Source organism: Vulpes lagopus, chromosome 5 (assembly GCF_018345385.1).
Source record: "Vulpes lagopus strain Blue_001 chromosome 5, ASM1834538v1, whole genome shotgun sequence".
Classification (NCBI taxonomy): Eukaryota; Metazoa; Chordata; class Mammalia; order Carnivora; family Canidae; genus Vulpes; species Vulpes lagopus.
Window position 1 is genome coordinate 53507844 of NC_054828.1, and position 27304 is coordinate 53535147.

Below are 27304 nucleotides of genomic sequence, written 5' to 3' on the forward strand. Positions count from 1 at the left end.
ATTTAAAGTACTTTCCAGAAGGAACCCACAGACATTTACTTGAATGAATATATATTTGAAAGGCGGAATAGCCACACATTTGGGAAAGAGTTGGACACATGGTCTGAGTTGACATTGAACCAAAGTGTCATCGTGGGGTCAAATTCAAGCAGGACCACAGGGCATGAGTGAGCTACATTAGCAGATAACCTACCATTTCACCCACCACAGTGATAGCACCCCGACTCAGTTCATGCTTGTAACTATACTGAGGGGGCTCCTATACCTCTAGGTACCTTTTAAAAACCAGATGTTAATTTATCATTCACTTGGCCCAAAATCTGAGGGCAAGCTGAAAATGGACAGTGATTACATGATAGCCTTGAAAGGCAGCAGTAAGAGAAAATCCTCAGGGTGGGGCTTTGAGCAGTGTTCCTGACTATCCACTTTGCATGGAAGCACATGTGGCTTGAGCTAAGAGTCAATATGGACACATGGGCAGTAGCAAATGTCTAGCCACAGGCTAGGAGTTTGACAGGAAAAGGATTGAAAGGTCAGAAATAAGAGGGTCTGGGGCAGAGGCATGTGAATGGAAGTAAGAGAGTGGGAATGGCATGCAGAAATTTTTTTACAGATTATTGCCCACCAGAGGCATCAAATAACAAAACAGACGAAGTAAATCATCAGTTGACATTAGCTAGGCTTTGTCCCTTGCCCACCCAGAATTAACATGATGGGCAAAGGGGGTGCATGATGCTACACATAATGCAGTTGCATGGACTTCATCACCGTTGATCAGCTACCTCTGTATGTAGAGTCTACCAAAAATGGAGATGAATCCCGAGTCCCTAACATAGTACATGGTTTGAGAAGACCAACTGGCACTTGGTGGCAAGCTGACTACCTTGGGCTCCTTCCACTCTGGGAAAGCCAGTGGTTTATTCTCATTGAAATCAACACCAATTTTGACATCTTTTTCCTGGGTATGGATGTGACTCTCCTGCCCTTAGACTTTAGCCAACACCACTGTGTGTGGGATTCTTGAGTGTCTGATCCACAGGAAGAGAACACTACACGAGCCAGCATCCCATCTGATGTCTCACTTCAATGATGAGGTCTATCAGATCTGCTCAGTATCAATAGTATTCCTCAGATTTTAAATATTTTTAGACATCTTGGCTAATACCACCCATAATCAATCCTTCACTCGGGTGGTACGTTGATTTGGAGTGGTCCTGTGTTTTTGGCAATTCCTTCTGCTAGGGAAGAGAAAGACTGCGGTGTCCAGTGTCTTCCACTGTGCCTTAGTCCACCACCTCTATGGAGCGTTGCGGAAGGGGTTCGTGGCTACGCTGCCTCTTGCACGTCCTGTCCCCTCCGGAGTCACCAAGCCTATGTGACTGTATCTAGTTCCCTCCCCAGCGCTGTGTGTTGTTCCTTGTGAACATTCTGCACTCATTCTTGCTCTGCTCCAGCCTCCCTTTGTGTCATGTCGGTTCCATCCAGCACTATAGTTCATCGCTATGGGGAGTTGAGGAACCTAGAGAGAACCCAACAATCTTTACCTTCATCTGGTTTTAAGAAATAACATCTGATCCTTGACCATTTAAATGAAGGAATCGAGATAGCACTAGATCACTAATATTTCGTCAATATTTATTGACTGAGTGTACTGACTCTTTCACACTTTCTCAAACCCTTACCTAAACCAAGGGCAAGTATATGCTACACACAGTATAGTATGGACACTTGCTGGAGATAATCCCACTAGGGCCAGGAACATTTCGACAGTCCCAGAGTTTTACAATGCAGAATAGAATATACAGTACTTTAAGGAGTGAACCAAATGCTCATTTACCACTCAAAAGACTATTTGGGTCAGAATATCCTGATCAAAATATATTCCTGAAACTCAGTGTTCATGGAAACTGAGTTAAGAGTAATTTTCCCTAACACCTCTGGGATTCATGCTAATCATCCCTTATGCAAGGAGTCAACCTGTAATTTGTGTAATAAAGATAAAAGTAAGTATTCTAAGGACACAGGGTGTATGGTTCTCGGAGAGCTAGAGATAATACCAAGAACCAAGAAGATAATACCAAGAAGTTTTGTTTTAGGAAACAAAACTTTAAAAGACACTGTATTCCTTTGACCACATGATGCTATGAAGGGACCTCTATATATTGATTTTAATGCCATTATTTTCAGACTAATGGACATTTTAATTAAAATAACTTTATAGTAAGAATGTCCTTTCAATTGAATCAGTTACAGAATCCAACTCAAAATAAGAATGAAAGGAAAAAGGAAAACTTATTGGATGGAAATAGGATATATTCTAGGAAAAAAAACAACACGTGTGAAAAGTTGGGATAAAGCTAGGTATCAAGGACTACAGATTTAAACTGCTTGTTTGTATTAATTCATTCTTTCCATGTAGTCTGCTAAACAGCCTCAGAGCTTTACATTTTAAAACTTTCACCAACACGGAGAACCTGTCTTGAATGTCTGTCTGGGTCTCAAGCAAAAAACTATGATGGTGCTCACCTGTGTGGTCAGCAGACCTTCCTCAAACAAAGGAGATAGAATCACAATAACAAAATGACTGTGGATATAAAAAGTGAGGGAAGAAGGGTAGGAAAGAAAATGGGAGAACAATTTTTTTTTTTTTTTTGGGAGAACAATTTTTTAGAAAAATGTGAACTTAAGGAAATAAATAACATATAGAATACATCCGTGATTTACACATGTCCAGGGTGGAAATAAGCCAAGAGGAGAACTTCTCAACCAGGCACTGGGGATATTTTGGACAGGAGAACTCTGCTGTGGCTCTGTCCTAGGCATCGTGAGACTGTTACCAGTATTCATGGCCTCTTCCCACTACATACCAGCAGCACCTTCCTGGTCACGACTTCCACAATGTTTCCAGATTTTGCCAAACGTCCCTGGAAGGGAGGTTTCTGCCCCCAGTTAAGAACCACTGGCTTATTGCAATCATATTCCATAAAATTACCTGGAGCATATCTTGAAGAGTAAAGTTAGATGAGTAGAAGTTAGATGTACAGATATAGAAGTTAGTCATAGTGGGGACGGAATATGGTATCATGAAGAATCGATACTTTTAAAGGCATCAGAATGTCCAGAAAATAATTTTTCATTCCTAGGTTGTAACATTTCACAAATCCAAAGTCAGTCTTCTCATTTTAAAAAGGGAAGCATGGGCAGCCCGGTGGCTCAGCGGTTTAGCGCCGCCTTCAGCCCAGGGCGTGATCCTGGAGACCCGGGACCGGGACCGAGTCCCACATCAGGCTCCCTGAATGGAGCCTGCCTCTCCCTCTGCCTGTGTCTCTGCTTCTCTCTCCTCTCTGTGTATTCTCATGAATAAATAAATAAAATCTTTAAAAAAAATAAAAATAAAAAGGGAAGCAATACCAACTCCGCAGAGTGGCTTTGGGGCACATCATTACATAATGATGTGAAAGCACATTGGATGCTATTTAGTAGTATATAAATATCAGAAAATACTACTAAATAAAAGCACTGTAGAGAACCAACCCTTTCCTCTACCTAAGGCTTTTTCTCAGAAAAGAAGTTGACACAGAAATTATATATATGTAGGGCTTTTTTGTATAATTCTCATCTTGCCCCTTTTAAGAAGACACTTTCAATGTAATAAAGTTAGCAAACATGGAGTTTATACCATTTGTTGTATGCTATGTTAGGTATCTTTATTCAGGTCATTTATTAGTATACAAATGGAAAGTAGTTTATGTTGTTAATTTATGAACTTTTGCTATCATATTAAATAACCACAAGTAAATAACCTCTTTAAATTTTTATTTTATTTTACCACATAAATTTGGAAGCAGCCAAATTGCTCAATAACAAATAATTAAACTTTTGACATTTATTTGTCCTTGGTGGCAACAAATTATACAGCCTAGTAAAGAATTAGAACAAGGCTTTAATAAAATATTAAACATGAAGTAGAAATAAGAATTTGCCTCCTAACAGTATGTGCCAGTACCAGTGAAACTATTTCAAACACACACAATACAAATACACATAATGATATTCAATGCCTTGATACCACATGGTCAGTATCATCACCACCATCATCACCACTATCAGTAACTATAAATAGTAATTAATTGATTTTAAATAGAAAAAAAATAACACTCATAATAGTGATGACAAAAACAAGAAAGCCAAAGGTTATTAAATGGTTATCTTAAGTTGGAATGGTTCTATGCACTTACATGTATAATCTTAATACTTAAGAAACTTATTAACCCTCTTAAGAAATATTTAAAACACAGAGATAGAAACATTCACACAATGGAAATTCCTTCCTTTATAAGGATAACACAGTTAAATCTTAAGACTCATTAGACTGGTCAAATCTTTTGTAGTATTTCTATCATCACGTCTTTACCTATTCTTAGTGTCTAAGAGCTTGCCTTATAATAATTACTATAAAATACAAGTTTTTTGTTTGTTTCTATGTTTTCCAAATTTAAATTTGTTGAAGAAGAAAGAGAATAAAAGGTATCCCAGTAGCGGTTTATATTCTTTTTTGTTAAAGCTCAGTATTTTATTTTTTGCTTATATTGTTTTTTGTATTATGCTTTTGGCCTATGACGGTGGTAAATCTTACTGCTCCTCCACCTTGTCCTCCTCATCCTCCTCCTCCTCATCCTCCTCTTCCTCTTCTTTATCTCCTTCCTCTTCCTTCACTTCCTCTTTCTTCTTTTCCTTGTCTTCTTCCTTCACCTTCCGTAACTTTTCTGGCTGTACCTCAACTACTTCAGAGGCAAACATTATCTCTTCTTCCAACAATATATTTGGAAACCGAGACTGTATTATTAAAACAACTGTGATACATATTGTAAAACACAGCATTCTCAGAAAGAAAATAAATAAGCACAGTGGATCACACACAATTGGCCGGGGAACTTCCCATCTGGGGTACCAAAATCGATAATCTGTAAATAAAGAAGCAGGACTGAAAGCTGGATTTCACATAAAGTAGTTAAGTCGTCCAAGAAATAAAGGACAGCAATACATACATACGGATTGGTCACGATCTGCGTTACCTAAAAAGAAAAAGAAAGTCCATAAGGAATTACGTGAAATTCCTTCTTTCTCTAGAGATAAGATTATTTTTCTAAAAATAATGACAGCATTCTCCCAGTCCTCAGGTATCCAGGTGCCATCTTTGATAGGCCCCTTGCAACCAGTAGCCCATCATAAAATACAGTATATTCTCTTTCAGTAAAAGTCAGCCTCGTCTGCTAGAGAAAACAGAAATATAGGAACGAGGACATGTTGATCCCATTACTAAGTCACCTTGTAGGACGCACTTCACTTCTGTCCATTAAAGATTCTTTCCAGCTTCAATATCCTAGGGTCTTATAGCATCTCTTACTTACATCTCTCTTCCTACCAGATCACTCCAAATAAATATTCTGATTTACCTCACTTTACTCTTTAATTCTTATTTTCAGGAGCTTTTACTTGCCCTTCACTTCCTAGAGGGCAAAGCTAAGTCTGGAGCCTGGTCTTGTTCCTGCTCTCCAGCCCGATGCTATCGTAATACCTGCCAGGAAATACATTTCCTTTCCTCCACATGCTGGGTGGGGAAGATCAGACCATCCTCCCCGGTGCGGTCAGGAGGGAGGCCAGAGGACAAATGCGTCCTTACCCACAGGGAACCCCACGGCAACCAGAGGCTTTGTCTTGCGAGAAAATTCAGAGGTCATTCTTCAGACCATGCTAGAGGTGAACTGACCTGTTGGATCTTTTTTTTTTTTTTTTTTTTTTTTTTTTTGACCTGTTGGATCTTTGAGGATATTTGAGCCTTTTGTGCCTGGTCTTATTTTACTTCATATTTTATGCAAGGATTTCTACTTTAGCCCTCCTTAAAAAAAAAAATCTTTTACCTCATTGTCTGCATTTTCTCTACTTCATTCCATGTATGTGTATCAACTTAGTTGAGCAATGATGTAAATAGCAAGTTTCTTCTTTGTGTTTTCCTTCGTTTGTCATCACTATTCTTCACTGATTACACTCTTCTTTTACTTTTGCACTTGATTGGATATTTAAGTACATTTAAATATACTTACATCTCTACTGTTTGATTTATCAGCTTTCAATATTTTTTGGCCCCTGGCTATGGAAATTAAGCACATTTCTCTCTCTCTCTCTTCTTTTCCCCAATTTTATTAATTATATCATTTACATATTGCTAAAATTTATTATATTTACATTTTGTTTTGTAACTGTAGCCTTCAGAAGTTAGTCTTTGTCTATTAAGTCTCAATGCTTATGGATAGTTTTTTTCAGAGCAGTTTTTCATTTTCCATTCATCTCTTCTTTTTGGTGAAAGCCAACCTCTTGCTTTGTGAGAATTATGTGCCACAAATTTGTGTTTCCACAATATTCGCCTATCTGCTTGTACTTGAATAATAAGTTTGGCTGAATTTACATAAGCATTAAGGACAATATGGGAATCACTCCACTATCTCTTGACACTGACTGTTATTGTGGAAAAGTCTGACACCAGCCAAAGTGTGCAGGACTGCCAACTGCCCACGCAGCACTCTACCCCACTGGTGTCAAGTTGATTCTGCGTTGCAGACCTGAAGCTGGAGCGAACTCCCTTTCTGTGAATCCCTTCCTCTGAATAGCTTCAAGTGAGAGTTTGCCAAAAACAGGAATGCAAGTGAAATTTGGGAGATTTAAGAGAAGTGGAAACCATTATTCTTCAGGGGTGAGTGGTCGCCAGACACAGAGGGGCAGACACACAGGCAGAGGGAGAAGCAGGCTCCCTGCGGGGACACCCCCCCCCAATGTGGGCCGATCCCCGGGACCCCAGGGTCACAACCTGAGCCAAAAGCAGACGCTCAACCACCGAGCCCCCCAGGAGTCCCTGGTATGGATGTTTTTATGTTTATTTTCTTTATCTTACTGCATAGAAGATCTGTGCATTTGTCAAATCTGCTACATTGAGTACAAATTACTCCTTGTTTATAAGGCCTTCTTGACAGAGATCCTCTACAAAAAAGCAAAAAACAGTTAGTTAGAAATTTTTAGTTAGGTTATAAAGGAGATTTAACTAAGAAAATGGACTCTAGGAAGTACTGATATTAGAGATATAATCTTCTCCTTTTATCCCCAAAGAAAATAGTCCCTTCTGAAATGAATTCCCATGTCCTTGAAACAAAGTCTCTAATTTAAATGAGTGAGTTTTAAAGCTACTTTCATTTTAGTTTGTAGCAAAATTTTCCTTCCACAATGATGTTACAGAATGGTTTATAATTAATTGCTTTCTCCTTGGTACAAATGTATTAAAAGTTCTAGAGAAATGATATATTAATTTTCTGAAGACTATGCAAAATCCTGAAATGCCTATTGTCCCAAAGACCCAGCTGCATGACTTACTAGAGGTCTGCCCTAAAAATATGTAAATAGAAAAACATGCAAATAAATTTAAATGGGATTTTACAAATTTTGTTTAATCTGTTGTACAAAACAGAAGAAAGACGTGAGAAATTATTATTATATCAATTGCCCAGAGCTACATAAGAAAAAAAGGCCAAAGTAGATACAAATTGGGAAGCTTATATGAAGGATTTAGGTTAAGGAAGAAGGAAAACAAACAGGGAAATTATAATTTTGAGTGAAAAAAGGGTCATTAATCCTGGTCATTTAAATAGGAATGCTTATTTGCTCAGTGTGTAGTTGGAAACTCTAAAAACTAATGTTAGGTACATAAACCCCTGGTTAGGTCACTCTGGGCCATTTGGAAGGAGGGTGAACACTAAGAAATAAATATTCACAAACTTGCATATCAAATTTCTGAGTCATATTGTATCTAGAATGACTTTGGAAAGGCAAAAAAATTTATCTATATATCTATATCAAAATAAATAAATACACATCACGTGAGAATACAATGGGTCCTCTTTTCCAAAGATTTGAATTTCATATCACTATTTATATCATATAGTCAGAAATGCCAGACTAATACTCTCATGCACACCGATCTTCCTCTTGTTCTGAGTCTGTAAGAAGTTTAACCTAAATGGGGCCCCTGGGGGGCTCAGTGGCTGAGCACCTGCCTTCAGCTCAGGGTGTGACCCAGGGTCCTGGGGGATCGAGTCCCCTGCCGGGCTCCCTGCAGGGAGGCTGCTTCTCCCTCTGCCTGTGTCTCTGCCTCTCTCTGTGTCTCTCATGAATAAATAACATCTTTTTAAAAAAAGTTTAACCTAAATCAAGTTAACTCTGAATCTACAGTACAATTCCACACCTGTAATTGGAATTATTGGGCTGGATGACGAGAAAACAACAGTTAAGCACCTATAACCAGCAATGTCCATTGACATTTCACAGCCACCCTGGCAGTACCTGAAGACACAGACAAATTTCTCTATTTTTAGAGAAATGGGCATTTTAGGCATTTGCTTTTTCCAAGAAGCAGCCCAGTGGTTGGCTGAGACCAAGTCAAGAGTGAACAGTCCTCTAGAACATTCTCTAGACTCATCTCTGTCCATACCTTCAGTGTATTACCACCTGGAGGACGTGTGTCCAGGTCCTGGATAAGGATGTGTTACCTGGTAGGCCTCGTGGGCAACTATACCCATGTCCAAACCCAAGTCCATTAGAAGACCATTATTCACATTTTACAATAGAGCTATACTGTTTCAGACAGAACACAATCCCGGTGGTGACTGAAACTGTCTCTGCCTACGCTAGACTCATACCTGCCACCAGCTTGCTCGTGAAGGAGGTAATCCAGCTCCATGGATTGATAATCTGTAGGCAAATTCTTCTCTTCAAAGTTTTCCCTGTGCAAACCCATCTCGTCTAAACATTGTCCAAAGAACAAGGGCAGAGCACATCAGATAGATGCTCTGATAGATTTTCTTTCCCATCATCAATATTTATTGAGCATTTAGTGCTAGTGCACTAGCACAATAGAACATACAGAAAACATTGTCCCTGCTCTTGAGGAGCTTACACTCTAAAAGAAAATAAATTACATCTCTTTTAAAATGGTATTTTTGTTTGATGTTTTCTGCAAGGTACTGAGGAAACAGTCTGTAGGGTGAGCTTTGGGAATAACTTAGCCCCATCATTATTTAAAGAGAGGAAGAGGAAGGATTTTAAAGGCAGACAATGACAGACCATTCAGGAAGGGTAGGGCTCCATGTCACACACCCAGAATAACCAGAGCACCTGAAGCAGCTCCCTGCACTGTCACTACTTCCATATACCATTGAGGAAAACCACAGCACTGGCTTCTGGCTCATGTCCGAACATCTGTAGGTTTCCCAAGAAGACTTAAAGATCTATCCCAGTGGGCTGGAGAAAAATACAATGTGGTGAGCATCAAGGAAGATTATCTTTTAACAATCCTACCTGGCTCCCCATCTGATACAGCTCCTGTATCTGTCTTTGCTAAAACCCCATGACTACTTCCTGGACCTATTTAATATCAAGGAAAGCATGAATCCTGTTTTTTTTTTTGCTTCAAATTATCCCTGTATGTGCAAAGCACCTTACATTAAAAAAAATTTTTTTTAAAGATTGATGTCTTTATTTTAGACAGAGAACACAAGCTGGGGGAGGGGAGAGGGAAAGGGAGAGAATCTCCAACAGACTCCCCACTGAGCACAGCAACCGACACAGGGCCTATGACCCAGAGATCGTGACCTGAATGGAAACCAAGAGTTGGATACTTAACCGACTAAGACACTAAGGTGCCCCAAAGCTACCTTATTTTTTATTGCTTTTGGTAAAACTCAGTCACATCTCCTTCCTTCACTTTCACATCTTGCACCTATAGGTCTAGGGACCACAGTTAAATACCAGTAAAGCTCCTTTGAGATGGATATTATTTAGCTGCACCATCTTCTAATTCTCCCCAAGATACCATCTTCCTTCATTTTTTTCCTTTTTTTTTTAATAAAGATTTTATTTATTTATTCATGAGAGACACAGAGAGAGAGACCAGCAGAGACACAGGCAGAAGGAGAAGCAGGCTCCGTGCAGGGAGCCCGACGTGGGACTTGATCCGGGTCTCCAGGATCAGACCCTGGGCTGAAGGCGGTGCTAAACCGCTGAGCCACCTGGGCTGCCCAAAATATTTATTTATTCTAGAGAGTGAGAGAGCATGTGTGCAGGTGACAGGAGAGGCAGAGGGAGGGAATCTTCAAGCAGACCCCTCGCTGAGCATGGACCCCAATATGAGGCTGGATCCCATGACACGGAGGTCATGATCCCAGTTGAAATCAAGATCCTGACCCTTAAGGTCTGAACCACCCAGCTGTCCCTCCTCTCTCCCATTACTTAATAAATGACCTGCAAATCCTGTTATTCATTGCCTTCTGAAAATGTCTTATATATTTTTCTGATCTCAATCCAGATATCCTTTGTTGATGTTAAGTAAAAGCAGTGCATGTACAATACTTTAAGGAGATGGTGGAAAGGAGGAAGCAGAAAGGGGCAACCTTAAAGGGGAAAAATGTCTCCATCCTCCACTTTCCCTCTGTCTCCCCAAAGATAGCTTCTGTTTAACAGTTCATGATTTCTACCAGAAGCAAGTTTTTTGTTTTTTTTTTTAATAAAAGTTTCTCAGTACTTCTCTATATGATAGACTCCTAGCTGTCAAGCTAAATATCTCTAAAAATACAGGAATAACAGTATTTTAGCTTGGTACATTGATGGCTAGCCTTGCTGAGTTTCCCAACTTCCCTTGCAACTTCCATGTGGCCACGTGATCCATTTTACATCGGAAACAGCAGTTTATGCACACCAATTCCCACTTTAAGAAATGGCCATGCACCCACACGTTTCTCTTCCCTGACTGTGAGCCTAAGCTAGCCCTTACCTGCCACCTGGACTTGATCTGCGGACAAAGATCCTGCCTCCCAGGAGTGGGGAGGCAGCGAAAAGTGTCCCTGAAAGAACAGTGGCGCAGAGCTACCCACCTCACTGGACTCTTACTGACTCCACTTCTCTCTTACTGAATCACTCAATTTTCTGGTAGCACTAGCTGCTATAACAAAAAGACCCAATCTTATTTATTATTGTTCTGCATCTTACTTTTTCATCTTAACAAGTGAGACTGGTACATAAAGACCAGTATTTTTCATGGTTACACAATAATGCATTGTAAATTGATTGCTCAGTCTGCTATTACTGGAGTCATTAGTTTTTTAAATTTTTTTATTTTATTTATTTTATTTTTTTATGATAGTCACACACACACAGAGAGAGAGAGGCAGAGACATAGGCAGAGGGAGAAGCAGGCTCCATGCACTGGGAGCCCGACGTGGGATTCGATCCTGGGTCTCCAGGATCGCGCCCTGGGCCAAAGGCAGGCGCCAAACCACTGCATCACCCAGGGATCCCTCATTAGTTTTTTTTTTTTTTTTTTTATTTGTTTCATGCTATTAAAACATGCTAAGATGGGTATTCTCGTATATATATCTTGGCCAGTTTTTATGAAGATATTAATAAGATATAATTCTGATAAGGAGATTACAAGATCAAAAGGTAAGTATAGCTTAAATTTCGTTATTCTGTCCTATTCAGGAAAATTGTACCAATTTATTGCCCCATCGCACGTGCAGAGTATCAGTTATGCTTTTCTATGCTTGTCTCAGACAGATGAGTGAAAAGTAGTAACTTATTTTTGTTTTTACTTGAATTACTTCAATTATGAGATTGAATATCTCTTCATAGGATTAATGACTTTTTTCTCTTCAGTAAATGACGTCTTCATATCTTTTGCAAATTATTCTTTTGGGTTCTCTTTTTCTTTATTGTTTGTAAGAATTCTTTGTAAATTAAGGAGATGAACTCTGTCATATATTCCACAAATATATTTTCCAGTATATTATTTTTTCTTTGGCTATATCTATGGTATTTCTTTAGCCACAAATTCATTTTAAATTTTTATATAATCAAGTGAATATATACTTCTTGATTTTTATGTTCTGCTTGGTGAAGCAACTTAACATCAACAAACGCTGGTATTTCCTTTGCTCAGAAAATAACATGGTCTTTGCTTAGATTCTGCTTCTCTGGCTATTGTTTCAAGAATTCCCTCAGAGAGAAAACCAAAGTAAATATAGAGTTCTCAGTAAGTCCTTTTCTATTTGCAAAGATCATAGCTCTGCATTGATTATTTTGTAATGACTAAAAGCAATATTCTTATATGTTTTGCCTGGTCTTTATAGTCATTTTCATCAGGAGACTAATTCTTATACTAGATTACATAATATCCAAAAGCAAAGTGGATCAAATATTTAAAAGTTAAAAACATAAAGAATTACTGGAAAAAAATGTTGAATAATAATACTTTGAGAAGCCTTGCTTGAGGATGACACGCACTTCAAAACCTATGGAAAAAAAATACTGGTACTTTTTCTAATAACAAAATAATTCTTTTTGCAAAATTATATTATAAATAAAGTCAAAGTGAAACATCAAACTGGGAAAATATTTATAAATGACATTGCATGAAAGAATGAATTTTCTTGCTACCTGAACACTCTTACAACTACAAAAAAAAAAAAAAATCCAACAACTTAAGAGAAAAATCGTGAATGTATAGAAACAGGTCCCTGAAACTTACAAAACGATATCTAAACTCATGTAAAATAGGAGATTAAAATTAAAAATATACTGAACTCATAGCAGAATGTTTGAAAATATATTATGTTAGTAAGAGAACTGAAAAGCAATCATATGAGAGGTCATGTGTTAATGTAAAGAATTGTTATTAGAAAAGTAGTATAACTAAGGGGCACCCGGGTGGTGCAGTTGATTAAGCCTCCAACTCTTGGTTTCAGCTCAGGTCATGATCTCAGTATGGTGGGATGGAGCCCTCCATCAGGCTCTGCGCTCAGTACCAAGTCTGCAAGAGTTTCTCTCTCCCTCTCCCTCTGCCCTCACCTCCCCACAACACACTCTATAAAAAATAGAGTATAAAAATAAATAAATGTTTAAAAAAACAGTATGACTAAGATGAATAGATAGTACTAGCTATCCAAATTAAAAGTATATATCCTCTTTAACCTAGTAATTCCATGACTATAAGATCATGTTAGTATGATACTAACTCATGTGAGAACCACAGGTCTACCTGGATAATTATTACTTGAGATAAAGCTAATAAAATATTCTAAATGTACATGAAAAGGAGAGCACTGTTTATTATTTTATTTTTAAAAATTTTTTTAAAGATTTATTTTATTTTATAGAGAAAGAAAGAGAGCATGGGGGAGAGGGGCAGAAAGAGAAGAAGAAACCGCTGAACCACCCGGGGATCCCCTTAAAGTGTTCTTTTCAAAACAGAGATAAGATTATGTCACTCACTTGCTTTAGAACTTTCCATTGGCTTGGCCACTACTTGAAATAAATTCCAAAGTCTTAACACGGCCTATGGTATGTTGTTTGGTGAGGCTGTTGCCTAATTTTCTACCTCAGCTCCTACCTCTAATCAGTTATTCATTTCTTAAACATGCTTAACGCATTCTAAGCTCAAAGGTTTTTTTTTATACATGCTCTTCTATCTGAAATATTTAGTCATTATCACACCAAATGCCACTTTCTCTTATAACTACCCTATCTCTATTCCATACTTGTTATTCCCAATATGCCTATCTTGCTTTAAGTATTATGGCGTATTTTGTTACCTACTTAAATATTATTTATTTATTGTTTGTCTCCCTTCCAAGACTACAAACTAAATAGGGTCACCCATTTTTGGTCTTGTTGGTAGACATAGATCAATGCCTTGTACAGAGTTGCTGAGTGCATAAATGAAGATAGTGCCCCAGAGGAACCTCCTTCCTCTCTTACATCAGTACCAGGTTCTCTGAATTTTCAATACCAGTCAACAGTTAACTTTGAAAAGTTTCAGTACAAAGGTATTGTTCCGATGCTTTCAGTTTGTAGGAATGAAAGGAGGCCTAAAAAGTTTTATGTCTACATCCTGAACTTGTTTTGCATGACTACGTTCAAGGTCACAAAACTTCTATCACGGAAAGGATTTCTGAGGCTAATTTGATTGACATCATAGTTCTCTTATTTTCCCTATCCAGAGGAATACAATCAGTAATCAGTAATCGATGGGATTTGTTTTTTCTTTGTGGTTTAGTCCCAGAGCATTTTATTTGGCAGAAATTCTTAATCCTAGTATGTAGTCAATTTTTTACTGTTTTCCTGGGATCCCTGGGTGGTGCAGCGGTTTAGCGCCTGCCTTTGGCCCAGGGCGCGATCCTGGAGACCCAGGATCGAATCCCACGTCGGGCTCCCGGTGCATGGAGCCTGCTTCTCCCTCTGCCTATGTCTCTGTCTCTCTCTCTCTGTGTGTGACTATCCTAAATAAATAAAAAAAATTAAAAAAAAAAGATTTAATTTTTTACTGTTTTCCTGACATGGTGATTAGGATATTTTCTCATTTGGTTGGACATTAAAAAAAATATTTTATTTATTTATTCATGAGAGACAGAGAGAGAGAGAGACAGAGACACACCAGAGGGAGAAGCAGGTTCCATGTCGGGAGCCCGACGCGGGACTCGATCCTAGGACTCCAAGATCACGCCCTGGGCCAAAGGCAGATGCTCAATCGCTGAGCCACCCAGGCGTCCCTGATTGGACATTTTAATAATATTACTGACAGTATCATCTTGACCTATAAGAAAACTTCAGACTTTCCAACAAAATTCTTCAGAGATGGAGGCTATTCTGGAAGGTAGTTATTTCCTGTCATAGGAAGGTATTCAGGTGTAAGGTAAATAATCACATGGTAAGTAAGTGGAAAGAATTCAATTTTCTTCAAAAGAAGACTCCTGAAGTACTCTTGCCAATTTGAGATATTTGGATTTTTTATATGAGACTAGCCTCAAATAGTAACACAACTTGCAAAGGATGGTCAATTAAGTGTCTTTCAGTTACAAAGCTGATGCACTCCTAAAACAACTCTCACAACATACATTTCAACACATCTAACCTTATTTTTCTTTGACTTTTATTATAAATATGGAAATAAACTATTTTGGAAAATAATTTAAATTCTATGCTACTTAGGCTAGATATTGTGAAATGACACTAAAGTTAAAATTCTTTTAGGCAGTAATACTTGGCTAGTTTGTATGTTAAATCAATATACCCAATAGAACTGAAAATATTTCAATTTAAAATCCTTAATATCTTATATTTAATTCTTTTACAGTTCACAAAGGCTACATTGAAAGACTATATAGAAGACTATATTGAAAGTTAGGAAAAGTTAACCTTGAAAAATTCCCAATTTATTTTTACATTCTTTTTAAAATTTAAGGTAACTTACCCTGGTGCATAGTTGCATATGAAAATTACTGCATATCTAATATGTCCAATCTTTGTACATGGAGTTACGGCACAACCAATTTTGTAAGATGTGTCCCAAACAACCTAAAATACAATTTTCCAAAAAACCCCAAATTTGATTCTAAACATTTACTCAGTCATACTATAAACTATAATATATTCAATTCACAAAGAACCTTTAACCAAACAATTTAAGGAATATGAAGTATTCTTTATTTGGATGCAAGTAGAGAATTGTCACAGATTTCGGGAAGCATTTCCCAAATTGTATTTAGAGAAATATTTGGCAGTTTCTGCCTTAGGATAAAGAGTTTGAGAAACACTGATCCAAAGAATTTTGGAGCCAAAGGAAGGCACACTTGCTGAATCAGTTTCCAAACTCCTGTTGAAGCTGAGAGCTCTAGGTTATTGGGAGAGAGGAAGAGGAAAAAGAAAGGAGAAAAAGATTTGGAAGCCTGGAAGTTGTAACTAGAAAGGAGAAAAATGACATCAAGATTATAAAAGAGAAGGATAAGCAATACAAAAATAAAGGTAGTTGAATGCAATTAGCATTTTTCTTTTTTGTTGAGGAAATTCCATTATAAAATAAAATAAGCGTCTGGACCTGCAATTTTAAAAAAATGAATAAAAAAGCTGGTTTCTATAAAAAGAAAAACAGGTCTTGAATTGGAGTGGCAATATAATAATCATTAAAGATATTCCAGAAAATTCTCTGTATGGCTTTAGTATTTCTAATACTTCTACATAAAACAGTACTTGTATTGTCTTGTTGACATCTGTGGAAGAGAAAAACAGTTTCTGGCTTCCTTTTCTCTTTATTCCAACCTTCAGTAGTTTTAAAAGTGTGATTCTTAAAGAAATAGAGTGATACAGTAAAAGAATAGAGAATAGAATGTCTGCAACAGTTGAAATGGAGTTAAGCAGGTCAAATATGGGAAAACAAAAAGGTCTAGGATACCAAAATTAAAGAGTAAAAATTACCAGAGGAATTGATCATGAAGTAGACTTGGTTAATTTACTGGGATTATTAAAATCATATTCAGTAGACTTGGTTAATTTACTGGGATTATTAAAATCATATTAAGGAATCTGGCTTTGATATGAGTAAAACAATGGAGAGCCACTATAACTTCCCAGAAGAACTAATCAAATGTCTTGAAACACAACTCATTCAATGGAATTTGAACACAAGATTTCAGTATGAAGAAGATCACAAGATTTTAAGTTCTGCATAAAATATGACATCATAGTCTATTGATTGAAAAATAATCATCTCTTAAATCAGCTTGGAAGTTCATCCAATAATTTCTTGATTCCTGATAACAAGTATTTATAGAAGACCAAAATGCTTTGTTCTTGCCGTGAATAAGACAAGCTCTCTGTACCAGTGGAGTATCATATATAAATAGGTGATTATAAATAATATGTGAAATAATAAGTGTATGTAGAGGAAATAACAAGTGGCTCAGTATTGTTGGAGTATAAAGTGTAAAGGTGGATTGTTAGGAGACAGGAAAATAATGCTATTAATTTTCACGTAAAATGTTTTAATCAGTTATATCATAGTATGTGTACTAATCTGTGCAAAAAATATCAAATCTTTTACTTATGTTTATAATTTAAAAATAATTTTTATTTTCTGGTTTCTTCCTTTTCCAGAATGTGTTACTTTTAGAATAGCACCTATCATTTCTGGGTATAGAGATGAAATTTATTACATTTATTTACTTTAAAGATTTTATTTATTTATTCATGAGAGACACAGAGAGAGGCAGAGACACAGGCAGAGGGAGAAGCAGGCTCCCTGCGGGGAGCCCGATGCGGACTCGATCACGACCCCAGGATCACGACCTGAGCTGAAAGTAGATGCTCTACTCCTGAGCCAGCCAGGGGCCCTGAGATTTATTACATTTAAAGGAATGGTTTAACTGTATGCCTCATGTAATACATGGAATCATAGACATTTTGAAGATCTAGGACTGATTAGAATTTTGATTCCATTAGAGGTAATAACTTTGCCATTTAAGTTTATTTATAATATTGAAACATAATAAAAAGCTTGGTAGTAAAGTAATTAAGGAGTCTATTGAATTAATATAAATATTAGATACCTGTTTATAATGAGAACAGTCACTAGAGCAACTGTCATTTTCAAAATGGTACTTTTTTCTCTCTTCATACCAACTTCTGATAGCAATACTTGCAGTGAATTCATTTTCAGGTCCAATCCATATATTTTCACCAATACCATTAAATTTAGGATGGGCCATTTTTAGTTCATCTAAGTGAGTATTATGTTCAGGCACACATTTTTTCCCCCATGCTCTAGCAGTCCGTGACAAAGCTACATCCCAAGTCTGAAAAAAAAGAACGCAAAAAGTAAAGAAAACAAATTAATAATAATTTATTATTATTAAAACGGCGCCCCGGGGCCCATGTTTTTTTTTCTGAACTATTTTCCTTGAGTTCTTATTTGATTTAAGGAAAACAATTCTAACTTTGTGCTTATGGGTCTTGTTTGTGGAATTTCCATGGGAGAAAATGTTTTTGATTAATCATAAATGAAGTAACCATTTCCTGAGGCAAAGGACTATCTATATAATTGTAATTTAAAAATCAGATTGCTAGATGATGCAAATGGTTATAATACTCTTACATGTAGTCTTCAGAATATACACTTCTAATCTTATTCCTTTTATACAGAGTAATATAATAATTTAAAATATTCATCTAAAACCGTTTATTGAATACTAAGTATATGTAAACTATTGTAATGTGGGGAATAAAATGCAAAGTCATGAATAAATTTTGTCTTCTATAGTTTATAAATATAAAATTTTAATACATAGTGGTACTTGGTAAATACTATAAAAGAGGCACATGTAAAGTTCTATGGATAGTCTCAGAAAGTAAAAAAAAAAAAAAAAAATCACAAGATACTGTTCCCTGGCTAGCTATCTGGAAATATCCAGAAAAGTGTAATTTTATCATTATTTAGACTCATTAAGTTCACTGTTTACTTAAGGACAAGAACAAAAATACACATAGATAAATCAGCAAAATAGTTGTAAAATCAACATGCTTTGTACATGTTACAGTGTATCTGAAAACCAATACTAAGATTTTCTTGGCATTTTCTCAATTTCATAGATTACACATAATTATAGAATATTAGAAAATAAATATCCCTTTAGAATACTAATCGTTAAAAAAATAACTTTTGTATACATGTCTCTCTCTATACACATACAAACAAGACCTAAATGGGCATGTTTTAGGTCGGGATTGCATGATTCAGTCTTTGCAGCCCTGCAATCAGACCACACACGAGGTAGTCGGCCTCCACTTGGCAGTTTTCCCCTGGAGACTGTCCATTCGGCCCAGACTTCACAAGGTCAACAGCAGCATTCAGGGGCAGCGCTTAGTAAACGTCCCAGCCCAGCCTCAACGACCTTTACGTGGATTTAGACCCACGCGGAAAGCGCGGTCCCGGCGATCCATCAGCCTCAGGGTAGCAGCCCCGGGGTCAGGGTCGTGGGGCCGCGGGGGTGGGGGGGCGCGAGCTGGACGTGGTTCTGCCTTAGAGCCCCGCCCCGGGGCCCAGGTTAGAGCCTCACCACGAAGCACTAAGAGCCTCACCATGAAGCGCAAGTTAGAGCCTCGGGGGAGGACGTTGCCCCGGAGCTCATTGTGCAGGTTCACGTACTCATTGATAAAGTATACGTCCTCTTCGTGAGGCAGCTTCGCGTCCAGACGGGAAGGCAGCAGCAGCAGCCCCAGCGCCCAGAGCCACACGGTCAGGAGGCCCCCTCGCCTCGGCAGCAGCGACCGGCCGCGCCACCCCCACGGCGGGGGCCTCAGGGCCTCCATTGTCCGCCGGGCGAGCAGGCCACTGCGCATGCGCCCGGGCCGCCTCTGCGCTTGCGCCTGCCCACGGGCCCCACGACGCATGCGCTCGCCGGGTTCTGTCTGAGGAGCCGAGGGAGCGGCGGAAACGGAAGTCAAGGGTCGGTGACCCGGTGTGCAGCGCTGTGTCTGCGGAGCTGCGGGAGGGGGGCGGGGAGGCCGGGTGTGCAGAGCTGGGAGAGGGAGGCGGGGAGGCCGGGTGTGCAGGCCTACGAGAGAGGTAAGGGACTACAGGCCTTTCACTCATGTAGGTAACTATTATCCCGAGTTGATTTCTGGCGCCACATGACGTGTCATCGTTTGTCGATGAGCCACTGGTACCCTGGATGTCAACTGCTGCGTAAGGAACGTGCCTGAGGAACCTGTGAATCCCGCAGTGGGGTGAGCGGAGCATCATTCCTCTGTGATATGGATAAAAGTTGTTGATCTTATTCTTTTCTTCCCTCTTGAGTTGAAAATTTAGTGTAGGACGCATCCTTTATTATCCTCATGAACAAAAGTATTTCCCCTTTAATTTGGGCTTCCTCCCTGAGATTTTCTCCCAGCGTTTTAATAATCTTTTGTGAGGAACCATAGAATAAATGGAAGAGTGGGAGGCTCAGCTTTTAGAATCATCAAATTCTGGTAAGATTAAAGTAGTTCTCTTTCATCTCATCAGCACTGTATAGATAGCTTGGATAGCAGAATTCGTCATCCTCGACGACTTGTCTTATTCACGGTCTCATCTAGGTAAGAATTAGGTTTTTGGGTTTTTTGTTTTTTAAATTTCTGTCAGGCAAAGTGGCTAATGTCTTAGTGGGTTTTGGTTTGGTCTTTTTGCCTTCAAACATTTTGCTAAAGAAAACTTACCATCAGAAATGCAAGTCCATCAAATGCATTGCCATCAAGAAATGCACAAAGTAAAAGCACATGGTCGTTTTGGGGTACATGTTCACATATAAAATTGTACTTATTAGCATTAAAGGGGTATTTGAAATCACTAACACTGGGATAGAATTTTGCTACAAAGAAAGCATTGCAACTGGTTGGTTAAAATATTTTTTTTAAAAAGTGCTTGAAAAAATCATGGGGCTCCTGGGTGGCTCAGTCAGTTCACCTGCCTTGGGCTCAGGTCGTGAGCTCAAGAATCCTGGGATAGAGCCTGGAGTGGGGGCTCCCTGCTGCGGGGCAGTCTGCGTCTCCCTCTGTCTCCCCCACCGCCCCCTCCCACTCTTTCAAATGAAATATTTTTAAAAATATTATGAGGTATAGAGGCACTTGGGTGGCTCAGTGGGTTAAGCCTCTGAGTCTTCGTTTTTGCTCAGGTCATGATCTCAGGTGGTGAGATCTAGCCTCACCTGGAGCTACCTACTCAGTGGGGAGTCTGCTTGAGATTCTCTTCCTCTCCCTCTCCCTCTCCCCCTCCTAGCTTGTGCTCCCACCCTTTCTCTCTAAAATAAATCAATAAATCTTCAAAAAAAATTATGATGTACACAATTGAAAGCAGTAGAGCTCACAAGATAATTTCATTCATGGCATCAGACTTTTAATAAATACTTATTACCAGGCAATGTGTTAGATAGTTGAGAGAGACCTAGACTCTGCTTCCAAATAGACTGTAGTTTAGAGAACTAGCAAACTGCTAACTCTTATACCATGTGATAAAAACAACCAAAATGCTATTGAGCATGTATAGGACAGTGAACACCCCTTTTAAGGACCATGGAAGCCTTTCTAGAGAATGTGACCTCAAGAAAGTGAAGCGTACAGGTGACAGAGCAGACTCTAAACAAAAAAGAAAAAAGGATGTGAATATGCCAGGAGATCTGAAAAGGTTAAAAGGTGTTTTAGCACCAGCAGAGCATATTATAGGGATGATGGTGGCAAGTGGTATAAGATGGAATTCCTTTATTATGTTTGTACTGTTAGATTCTGAAAATTGCTGTATCAAAGCACAAGGTAAATAGTATAATGCAATCTTAGGAAGAAATTTTAATTCCATTGCTGGACACCATACTTAGTCATAAGTATTTCTTTAGGACCTCCCATGTGTTTCAGTCCATGAGAGGTGTTAGTCTATCTACATAAAGCTTTTAGTTAAAGGTGACATAGACAAGTCATCAAATAATGCAGAGTAGCACATGCTATTTTTAAAAAGAGTTTATTTTTTTTGAGAAAAAGAAAGCGAGCATGAGCAGGGGGAGGGGCAGAAAGAGAGGGAGAAGGAGAAATGGGCTCCGTACTGAGTGTGGAGCCGGACACTGGCTAGATCTCAGGACCCCGAGATCATGACCCCAGCTGAAGTCAGATGCTCAACCTACTAAGCCACCTTGATGCCCCAGTGCATCGATGCCCTCGATGCCCTATTTCTAGTTTATATTAAAAATTCTTATGTGTCAGGCACTACTTATTTTACTTTTGATTTTTTTACTGCAGTAAAATACACATTAATATGAAATTTACCATTTTAACCATTTTTAGTGTAAAATTCAGTGGCAGTTGCATTCACAGTATTGTAGAATTGTCACGACTGTTTGCATAAGTGACACCATTGTAAATGCTTGGAAAATATTAACTCATTTAAATCATAAACACCTTAAGAAACAGACACTATGATTATCTCTGTTTTACAGATGGAAAACTCAGAAAAAGAAGTCACATAATTTGTCTAAAGTCACCAGCTAGTATGAGGTAGAGCTAGTTTTTGAACCCAAGTGACTAAAATGGAAGTACAGAGAAAGAGCATGTGAAGGCATCTGGTTTGGTTTGTGTAGGAAGAGGTTGGATTTGCTGAAAAGGTTCTGCAAATATTCAGTTCTTGAGATATGTCACTGAATTGGTCCACGTCATGTACTTCATAAAGAAACATTTAAAATGCATTACTTTGTAAAATATATTTATTTATTTTTAAAAGATTTTATTTATTTATTCATGAGAGACACAGAGAGAAGCAGAGACACGGGCAGAGGGAGAAGCAGGCCTCATGCAGGGAGCTTGACGTGGGACTCGATCCCGGGTCTTCAGGATCAGGCCCTGGGCTGAAGGCGGCGCTAAACCGCTGAGCCACCTGGGCTGCCCTTGTCAAGTATATTTAAAAAAAAAATTTTTTTAAAGAAGCATGTAATATTTGAGGATTATTTAATCATTGTTTAACTTTTTATGTATTAAAAATCATAGATTCTATGTCAGTACTGTAGGGCCCAAGAGCAGGCTGCCTCAAGATGTGCCACTTTGGCATGAAGACTATTTTGAGTTAAAAAGCAATCAAAAGGGATCCCTGGGTGGCGCAGCGGTTTGGCGCCTGCCTTTGGCCCAGGGCGCGATCCTGGAGACCCGGGATCGAATCCCACGTCGGGCTCCCGGTGCATGGAGCCTGCTTCTCCCTCCGCCTGTGTCTCTGCCTCTCTCTCTCTCTGTGACTATCATAAATAAATTAAAAAAAAAAAAAACTTTAAAAAAAAAAAAAAAAGCAATCAAAACCCAGCAGATTCAGGAAAAACTCTTTACCACCCCACAACTAGGAGGTATCTAAAAATAGTGTAGACAGAAGACTGCTCCAGGAAGAGAATTACTGCCATAGATTAGTAAGATTATCACATTATAATACGAACTAGTTTTAATGGAGAGGGAGGGACGTAGCAAGGTCTCCTTGGTCAGTCTTCTATGTTGTCCCATTGTTCCTGAAAGGGCCAGCAAACATTTATCAAACATTTACTCTTTTTCATTGTCCTGCGAATTGCATTCCTTCTCTTTGAGATCCCAGATTTCTGTCTCCTTCAGCTTAGTTCGGAATGACATATATACCTCATTTTGCTTGACTGTCTTTGGAATTTCCATATCTGTTTAGATTCCCCATACATGAAAAATTAAGTTTGTCTCCTCTTGAAAGACTATCCAGTGGGGAAAAAAACAATCTCTTCAATAAATGGTGCTTGGAAAATTGGGCAGCCACGTGCAAAAGAATTAAGCTGGACCATTCTCTTACACCATATACAAAGATAAAGTCAAGGGGGATCCCCAGGTGGCTCAGCGGCTTAGCGCCTGCCTTTGGCCCAGGGCACAATCCTGGAGTCCTGGGATCGAGTCCCACGTCGGGCTCCTGTCATGGAGCCTGCTTCTCCCTCTGCCTGTGTCTCTCTGCCTCTCTCTTTCTCTCTCTCTGTGTCTATCATAAATAAATAAATCTTAAAAAAAAAAAAAAAAGATAAAATCAAAATGGGAGAAAGTCAAAATGTGAGACAAGAATCCATCAAAATCCTAGAGGAGACCACAGGCAACACCCTGTTTGAACTTGGCCACAGCAACTTCTTGCAAGAGGCATCCAGGAAGGCAGGGGAAACAAAAGCAAAAATGAACTATTGGGACTTGATCAAGATAAAAAGCTTCTGCACAGCTAAAGAAACAGTCAACAAAACTAAAAGACAACCTACAGAATGGGAGACGGTATTTGCAAATGACCAATCAGATAAAGGGCTAGTTTCCAAGATCTATAAAAGAACTTATCAAACTTAACGGCAAAGAAACAAACAATCCAATCATGAAATGGGCAAAAGCCATGAACAGAGATCTCACAGAGGAAGACCTAGACGTGGCCAACAAGCACATGAGAAAATGCTGTGCATCATTTGCCATCAGGGAAATACAAATCCAAACCACCATGAGATACCACCTCACACCAGTGAGAATGGGGAAAGTTAACAAGACGGGAAACAACAAATGTTGGAGAGGATGTGGAGAAAGGGAACCCTCTTGCACTGATGGTGGGAATGTGAACTGGTGCAGCCACTCTGGAAAACTGTGTGGAGGTTCCTCAAAGAGTTAAAAATAGATCTGCCTTACAACCCAGCAATTGCACTGCTGGGGATTTACCCCAAAGATACAAATGTAGGGAAACGCCGGGCACCTGCACCCCCATGTTTCTAGCAGCAATGTCCACAGTAGCTCCTGTGGAAGGAGCCTCGGTGTCCATCAACAGAAGAATAAAGAAGATGTGGTCTATGTGTACAATGGAATATTCCTCAGCCATTAGAAACGACAAATACCCACCACTTGCTTCGACGTGGATGAACTGGAGGGTATTATGCTGAGTGAAGTAGGTCAATCAGAGAAGGACAAAAATTATATGGTTTTATTCATATGGGGAATGTAAAAAATAGTGAAAGGGATTAAAGGGGAAAGGAGAGAAATGAGTGGGAAATATCAGGGAGGGAGACAGAGCATTGGCAAGTGGCATTTGGCTTTCCTGAGGAAAAATGGGAATTGTACAGGGAGTGATGATTATGGGATTTGTTTTTTTCTTTTGCTGCCATGTATGAACTTGCATAGATTTAATTCCAGAATATATTACCTGGTTTTGACTAAGGCAACCATTACAAAATGATCATATGTCTTGCTGACAGGAAATTGCAGATTAATTATAGTTGTAAAGACACAAGTACAAACAAACAGCAGCAGTTGATTCTTACCATCTTCTTGGCATAAACCTCTCTTTAGCACTTATTTTTTTTAGTTTATTATTATGTCACCTCTTTCAGGTTCAATTTTTGTGTATTTAAAATATATATTGCTCTATGAGAAGTATACATAATACATGTAATTAAATGACACATGTATACTTTTGATTCACGTATAGGGTCACCAGCTTCTGGATTTGTTAGGGAATGCCCTGTTATTGTGTTTAGTGTGCTTTTCTATGTCCTGGAAAACTCCTCAGTCCCAGGCAAACCAGGACTGTTGACCACCCTACAATATATATATTTTTTTATGGTCGGGATGCATAATCAAAAAACTATAGAGACTACGGTTTAAACCATCTGTTCATGATCCTTCCCAGGGGGTAAGAATGAGATAAACCTGGCCCAGATAAGACTGATACATCTGATCACTTTACCTCCAAGTGATTAACCAAATTTGTGGAAATTTCAAACATAGCCTAGTAAGACGAGAGGATCCCCCCCAAAACAATGCATTGTTTAAATCCTGAGTTAACTGCCCTTAGTGATTTGAAAAGGCCAAACCCAGAGCAGTTTGTGTCGGAATTGCAAACTGAATGAAATAGGAGGGTTACTTAAGATCTCTCTTGTTTTTACAAGATCTTCTCAGAGTAAAAGAATTGCTAGTAATGTCAGGCCTCCCAACATGCCCTAGGAAGAGTCTGTTATTTATGATCATAGGAATAGAAAAGACAACCCCCTGACCCAGAAGTTTTTCTTCTTGCCAATGAGGGGACCCTACAAAATAAGGCCGAGGTAGGCACTTCACCCACCTAGCCTCCTCCATTCACAACTTCAGCAGAGAGAATTCTGTAAATAGAGACCCCCTTTTCTGAGAACTACAACTACGTGAGAGTTCCCACAGTAGTGCCGATTTAAAATGCTGAGAAAGGGATCCCTGGGTGGCGCAGCGGTTTGGCGCCTGCCTTTGGCCCAGGGCGCGATCCTGGAGACCTGGGATTGAATCCCACATCGGGCTCCCAGTGCATGGAGTCTGCTTCTCCCTCTGCCTATGTCTCTGCCTCTCTCTCTTTCTCTCTCTGTGACTATCATAAATAAATAAAAATTTAAAAAAATAAAAAAAAAATAAAAAAAAAGGCTGAGAAATATTTCTTCAAAATCAGAGGATAGAATCCTATAAAAATTCATTTTTTATGTGTTCTGTAGAATTTAAGTTAATCTGATTTAAGGAAACATGCTTTTGGATGAATAAGGTGTCTGAAGAAGATAAGGAGGTGATTATATTAAAAATCAGGATATTTTAATTATTCATGAAAAAGTGTGATTTAAAAAAATCTTGTGAAGACAACACAATAGTAAAAAATACAAAGTGTATGTATATATGTGTCAGTTTACCTTTAGCCTGTTTCAAACTGCAAGCTAAGGAGTAATGAATTATGGATTTGAATTTTTTTAAATATTTTATTTATTCATGATAGAGAGAGAGAGAGGCAGAGACATAGGCAGAGGGAGAAGCAGGCTCCATGCAGGGAGCCCGACATGGGATTCGATCCCTGGTCTCCAGGATCGCGCCCTGGGCCAAAGGCAGGCGCTAAACTGCTGCGCCACCCAGGGATCCCTGGATTTGAATTTTTACAGTGCAATAGTTAAATAGCAATAGTTTACTAAAAATATAACAGTTCCACATACATGACGGCACATAGTGTGATGGTTAATTTTATGTGTCACTGTAGCTAGACTATGGTGGCAAGTGTTTTATGAAACACTAATCTAGCTTTTGTTGTGAAGGTGTTTAGATATTGTTAAATTTACCATCAGTTGACTTCAAGGCAGATTGCCCTCCATAATGCAGGTGGGTTGCATCTAATCAGTTGAAGGCATTTGGAGCAAAGACTGCCATTTCCTGAAGAAGGAAATCCGAATGCAAAATAGAAATGCCGCCTCATTTCCAAGACTGCAAACTCAAGGCTGCAACAGCAATTCTTACTTGAATCTCTACCCTGCCAGATGCAGACTTGCCAGCTTACAACTGTGTGAGCCAGTTCCTTAAAACCTCCTCTCTCTCTGTCTCTGTCTGTGTCTCTCTTTTTGTTGGTGCTTTTCTGGAGAATCCTGACTGATAAAAACAGATTTGAAATATAAAATCACTTGGCTTTTTTTTTTTTTTTTTTTTAAAGAATAGCAACAATCATCCAGCTATTGTGGACATTCTTAGGTATTTGGCAATATAAACAAAACAACTCTTATTCATGAAAAAATACATTTAGGGGCACCTGGGGGGCTCCATCAGTTAAGTGTCCGACTCTTGGCCCTACTCAGGGTCATGAGATCAAGCCCTGCGTCAGACCCTGTGCTGAGCATGGAGCCTGCTTAAGATTCTCTCCCTCTGCCCCTCCCCTGTTTGCTCTCTCTCTTATAAAAAAAACTCTGTTTAAAAATACATTTTAAGGGCAGCCTGAGTGGCTCAGTGGTTTAGCGCCGCCTTCAGCCCAGGGCCTGATCCTGGAGACCCAGGGTCGAGTCCCGTGTCAGGCTCCCTGCATGGAGCCTGCTTCTCTCTCTGCCTGCGTCTCTACCTCTCTCTCTGTAGCTGTCATGAC

General features: G+C 38.9%; 2 protein-coding genes across 3 annotated transcripts in view; one reads left to right on the forward strand and one right to left on the reverse strand.

Annotated features, from left to right (window-relative positions):
• Positions 1-3808: 3808 nt before the first annotated feature.
• On the reverse strand, positions 3809-19271 carry GLIPR1L2 (GLIPR1 like 2). Its single transcript, XM_041755325.1, has 6 exons — positions 19006-19271; positions 17478-17723; positions 15347-15450; positions 6950-7035; positions 5049-5075; positions 3809-4964 (listed from the first exon to the last, which is right to left on the reverse strand). The coding sequence occupies exons 1-6, from the start codon at positions 19264-19266 to the stop codon at positions 4633-4635; spliced, it is 1056 nt and encodes a 351-aa protein (XP_041611259.1). The 5' UTR covers positions 19267-19271; the 3' UTR covers positions 3809-4632.
• Positions 19272-19436: 165 nt separating this feature from the next.
• CAPS2 (calcyphosine 2) overlaps positions 19437-27304 on the forward strand; it is an 87932-nt gene continuing 80064 nt past the window's right edge. For both annotated transcript variants that reach the window (XM_041755323.1, XM_041755322.1), the window contains exon 1: positions 19437-19653. The gene's annotated coding sequence lies outside the window, so the exon portion shown is untranslated. The remainder of the gene's footprint in view (positions 19654-27304) is intronic.

Coding starts and splice junctions, on each gene's coding strand:
- GLIPR1L2 (XM_041755325.1), bottom strand. CDS start 19,266: ATGCGCAGTGGCCTGCTCGCCCGGCGGACAATGGAGGCCCTGAGGCCC. Junction 15,451..17,477: donor ACTGTTCTCATTATAAACAG/GTATCTAATATT, acceptor ATTGTATTTTAG/GTTGTTTGGGACACATCTTA. Junction 5,076..6,949: donor ATGCACAGATCTTCTATGCA/GTAAGATAAAGA, acceptor TTTTCTTTTTAG/GTAACGCAGATCGTGACCAA.